We start from the raw sequence: 5,286 nt of genomic DNA, 5'->3' as shown, positions 1-5,286 counted from the left end.
CATGTACACAGAGTTGGGCATAGGCTTAGCATGTACACAGAGTTGGGCATATGCTTGGCATGTACACAGAGTTGGGCATAGGCTTGGCATGTACAGAGTTAGACAAAGGCTTAGCATGATCACAGAGTTGGGATGAAACTCTAGCACACACCCTCTAAAAAATAAACGCATCAGAGAGGAAACACAGGGCACCCCATCATGTTGGTATTACTACTGCATCTCACAGACAAGCTCTGGTCCTGTTTTTAATTTCTTGACTAACATAGGTGTCTCAAGGTAACATCAAACCCATCCTACCAGGTGGTTTTGAACTCTTTCATCTTCCTGTCTCCACCCCCAGACTGCTGGGACCACAGGGCAAGCTGCACCATGCCCAACATTTATTTTTACTTTTGTTGTTATACTGAAGTTCCATTTGGGTTTGGTTTTCTGGTTGTTGTTGTTGTTGTTGTTTTGTGTGTGTGTGTGTGTGTAGGTCAGAGGACAACTTACAGATGTCAGTTTTCTCCCTCTATCATATAAGATCCAGGGACTGAACTCACATTAACAGGTTTGGCAGCAAGTGTTCTTACCCACAAGCCATCTCATCAGCCCACATTTGTTTAGATTGTTTGTTTTCCTATTTTATAAATACTAAGGCTGGAACTTAACCAAGGGCTCACACATGGGTAAGCAGATGCTCTGCCTTTTCCCTGAGGGTCCATTTTGAGTCCAGTTTTAGAACTAAAGGATTTTCGCGGGGCTGGGGATGTAACGCAGTGATAAAGTACTTGCCTAGCATGCTGGTTTCCAACCTCAGCTCAAAAGAAAGAAATTGCAAAAGTGTCTAGGGCCACAACAGTAAATGGGTGTGTTGGAAGGGACTCAGGGACTGTCTCCAATTACACACTCTCTCTGCTCTAATATGCCCATGGAAAAAGCAGCCAGTGGTTTGGGGAATTATGCCTCTGGCACATCCTTTACTCTCTAAAAGACTGTGAATCTGGCATCCATATGATAGAAAGAGTCTAGGACCCAAACACAGTACTCATATTTATGTAATATTCAAAGAAATCCCTTAAACACTGTCTTAATTAGACCTTCATAATAAATCTTTAGTACTAACAAGAGCAAGGAAATAACCTGGGAGATACACTGACTTGTCAAAGGTTAGACCAGCAGTAAAATTAAAGCAAGAGCTCGTTACTAATACTGAGCTCCTTCTGTCTAAATCAGGCTCACCATCTCTTATGTGTTATAAAACTCGAGTCTAGATTCTAAGTGTTAGTTCATAATAGGGCTCAAAACAACCTTTAAACTCAAGAGCCCAGGGTAAAGGTATCGCCCAACAGAGTAACTGCAGAGCATGCATAAGGCTACAAACCCAATCCTCAGCACCAATCAACCAACCCATTCATCCATCCATCTAGCCATCCACCTCAAAACCAAAGTAGACGTCACAGATGACTATACTCCACAAGGATCAGCCTAGTAAAGAACTGACTGAGTCAATCTCATGCTTTATTTTAGATGTTTCATTGACAATTTTAGTTCCAATGTGTGTGAAGTCCCTAGGATGAACTTCTGTTTTCCAAATCAAGCTCGCTGAGCATATTGATTGATTTGTTTCATTTTCTCTCCCTCTCTCTCTCTCTTCTCTCCCCCCTCCTTCTTTTTTTCTCCTTCTTTTTTGCTTATTTATTTGTTTTGAGACAGAGTTTCACTGTGTAGCTTGGAGCTCACTAGGTAGACCAGGGAAGCCTCAAACTCCCGCGAGACCTGAGTGCCTCTACCTCCTGTGTGCTGGGATTCAGAGCGTGCGCCACCAGATCTAGCTCCTATTTCTTTCCTCGGAAACAGAGGCGGTTACAATCTGCAGCAGGATGGCCTCAAACTTTCAGCAATCCTCCTGTCTCAACCTTGAAAAGTTCTGTGTCACAAGCACAAGCCACTACAGCTAACTAATCATTTCATAATGTAAAGAACTCCTTGGGGACAAGAGATTTTACCTACTCACCATCTTCATATTTGATAGGGATACTGTTAGAATTCTGGTCTTCTAGGTCTATCACCAAGATATATCTGTCTTATAAACACACACATCCCTATATACATTAAATATATATATATATATGTATATATATATCATATACCTGTATTCTTGTTATTCCCTCTGCTGAAACTATCTCTGTATTTATTCAATAGCTGCCTATTCTTCACAAGTTTTTAGGCCAGTTTCATAAATAGTGGGGCTGATATGACTAAACATGAGGACTGCAATAATTTGACAAAAGGTTTCTAATCATGCAAGTACCGAATTCATTTCAAGTCAACACATAAAAACTATGAGGCATTTCTGGGAGAGCTTCCACATGCTATCACTCAGTTTCACCGGCCAGGTGGCCTAGTCTAAATTAACAAGCCCCAGGTACCGCTGAGGATTTGTCTCAAAAACAAGGTGAAGAAAAACAAGTAAATGAATAAAAATTCAAGGTAGCTAGGCATGATTACTAAGTAATCCCAGTACTTAGTAGGCAAAACTATCTCTGTAAGACAGAGGAGCTCTGTAAGTTCAAGGCCAGTCTAGTCAGCATTGCAAACCAGTAAAGGCTATAGAGTAAGAGCCCATCCAAAAAATGAAATGTAAAGTTTAAAAGGACTCATTGAGGTCCGAAGTGATTGCTCCTTGATAGTGTGCTTGCTCACAGGCACAAAGCATGGGTTTTTCATCCAGATCCACGCAGAACCACGTGGGAGCACATGCCTGAAATCCCAACACTTGGGTATGAAGGACAGAAGGAAGGGCAGTAACTCAAAATCAGCCTCCAGTGCATACTGAGTTCAAAGCCAGTATGAGCTCTAAGACTCTGTCTCAAAACCCAAACCAAACCAGCTCACTTTGTCAGTAATTCTGATTTCTGAAGTAAAGAACATTAAAAAAAACAAAAACAAAACAAAAACAACCAGGAGGGAGGACTTGGATGCAGTCCATAGAGACCTTTTCTAGTAAACTTGTGGCCAAGCACTCACTACACAGAAGAAAAACAAAAACAAAACAAACAAAAGCAGGAGGAAAATTAACTCAGGTGTGGTAGAGTATTTCCAGATACACAGGCAGGAGGATAATGGGTTCAAAGCCAGCTTGGGCTACACAGTGAGTTCTAAATGAGCCTTGGAAACATGGTAATTCAAAATACAACCCAACAAATGTGAAGAATGCTTTTCAAAAAGATCCTGTGCTCTCATTTCTAACCATCCCTGATCTCTGATACTGCTCCACTTTTACCTGTCCAGCCTCCCTTGTGATATGGGTAATTTTTAAGGCATATCATAACTTCAGCCAACTTACACAAGCCCCAAAGATCAATCAATACTGACCACTGCCCCCAAAGCCCTTCTTGTGGATGACAAGTTTGTAGACCTTTGTGGTTCTCATTTTGTCTTGTGATTTCTTCAGCTGTTCCAATCTTGGAGCAGGGAAGTCATCTTGCCTTCCTGCTACTGAAACACAAATAAAAACATCGAGGATGTCAGGCTTCCTAAATTTGCTCTTTAATTTTAGACCTTGAAGGTACGGGTTGTTGTTCGGCTGAAGGCGTGCCAACCCTTGCATTATATCGATCCTCCAATTACCAAGAGAGACAAACAAATAGAAGTGTGCTTTAAAAATTAAAGGGAACTTGGGCTGAGATCTCGTCCATCCTCTAAAGCTATTTTCTCTACCGCACACCTAAAAGGGAGGCTTGTGGTGAGAGGGGCACTACCTTTTTTTTTGTCTGCATCAGGAACACCAAAATAGTACAGGGATATTCGAAGAGGTTAGTCCATCACATAAGTAGAAGAACGTCAAAACAAGGGATTCGCCCAAGGTCACTCGAACTGTTAAGCACTCCCATGACTCGCGGTCCACTAACAATGTCCTGGGGAAGAGAGAACTGAGGAAGGCTGCGGTTTCCTTGCCGACCCCTCTACTGGTACCAACTCTCAGCGGACCGTCCTGCCTCCATTTCACCGCTGCGGTCGCGGAAGCTTGGTGAAAGCCTGGTCCAAGGTCACACGGGGAACTGCAAGAAGAGTCGGGCCTCGAACCTGGCTCAGGGACCCTTCCCTCAAGCCCCTCAAGTCTCAGCCCGAGGTTGGCGCTCGACTCCCCCCCCTCCCCACTTCCAGAGCCCCTCCCCGCCTCAGGCCCGGCCCGAGGCCAGATCCCGGACAGATCTCCCCAGGACCTCCTCAGGATATCCCACCTGAGCCCCCACAGTTCGCGCAGCTTCCGCACCAGGGCTCTAGGAGCCAGCCAGACAGCACCACCGAAGAGCGCTCACCTGAGCCCGCGCCGCTCCCGAGGCTCCGCCCCGAGTCCCCGCCCCTCGCCAGTCCCCGCTCAGCCGGCTTGGCCGCTCTAGCCCAGCCTCCGCCTCGTCTCGGTGGCCGCGCCACTTCCTCCTCCAGGGCTGCGGGGAGGTTGGGGGGGGGGGGCGTGGCGTCGAGTCCGACTTCAAAACGAGTTCCCGTTGGCGTTTCCCGCCACCGTCTACAGGGCTGCCCGCTTTGCATGGAAAATTTGAAAATAGAGACACAGCCAAGACCTTCGTTTCAGAAGAGCGAAGTGATTTCATAATAGGAGAAACTCGAGAGAGTCGACTCTTACCTCGCGGAGCATTTCCATGTGTTTGACGAAGTTAATAACTCAGCCTGGTCTAGAGGGCTATTGAGAAGTGCAAAAGTCTCTGCGGGTGGTGGCTCCCCCTCCTAATCCAGGTTCTATGGAGACAAGAGTGCTGAACATTCCCTAGAGTTCTTGGGCTATGTGTAGCAAGAGAACGGGGGTGTGTACAATTCATGAGCGAGTTACTAACTTATTGAAAACTGTTAAGTATAATTAAGAAGTACAAGTTAATGATAAGTACAAATGTAACATGTACAGAGACAAGCTTGGGAGGAGAAACCAATTTATATTACCCATTATATACTCTTTTGTTGTCAAAATTAAACCTAATGTACATAAGTCAAAACAAGTGGACAGTAAACTTAAAGTTTGATAAAAAAATAATATTCAAAACATTGAATGCCCGAATACAATGGGTTAAGTCTACAATAGGCTCCCATGGCAGAAGGCCCAGTAGTAGTTTCCTTAGATGGGGCATAAATCATCCAAACAGAGTAAGTTGTGTCAGGTGTGGTGGTGCACGCCTTTAATCCCAGCACTTGGGAGGCAGAGGCAGGAGGATTTCTGTGTTCGAGGACAGCCTGGTCTACAAAGTGAGTTCCAGGACAGCCAGGGCTACACAGAGAAACCCTGTTCCG

The 5,286-nt window shown here is 44.9% G+C and overlaps 1 protein-coding gene across 1 annotated transcript in view; it reads right to left on the bottom strand.

The window, feature by feature from the left end:
• Depdc5 (DEP domain containing 5) overlaps positions 1-4,316 on the bottom strand; it is a 128,165-nt gene extending 123,849 nt beyond the window's left edge. Inside the window, exons 1-3 of the mRNA XM_029477345.1 lie at positions 4,227-4,316; positions 3,744-4,043; positions 3,358-3,480 (exon numbers count right to left, since the gene is read on the bottom strand). Of these exons, the coding sequence (XP_029333205.1) occupies positions 3,358-3,415 (58 nt within the window). The 5' untranslated portion in view covers positions 3,416-3,480; positions 3,744-4,043; positions 4,227-4,316. The remainder of the gene's footprint in view (positions 1-3,357; positions 3,481-3,743; positions 4,044-4,226) is intronic.
• Between the last annotated feature and the right edge of the window lie 970 nt (positions 4,317-5,286).

The sequence above is a fragment of the Mus caroli genome, chromosome 5 (assembly GCF_900094665.2).
Source record: "Mus caroli chromosome 5, CAROLI_EIJ_v1.1, whole genome shotgun sequence".
Lineage (NCBI taxonomy): Eukaryota > Metazoa > Chordata > Mammalia > Rodentia > Muridae > Mus > Mus caroli.
The sequence above is the reverse complement of the archived record's forward strand: the minus strand, read 5'-3'. Positions and strand labels throughout refer to the sequence as shown.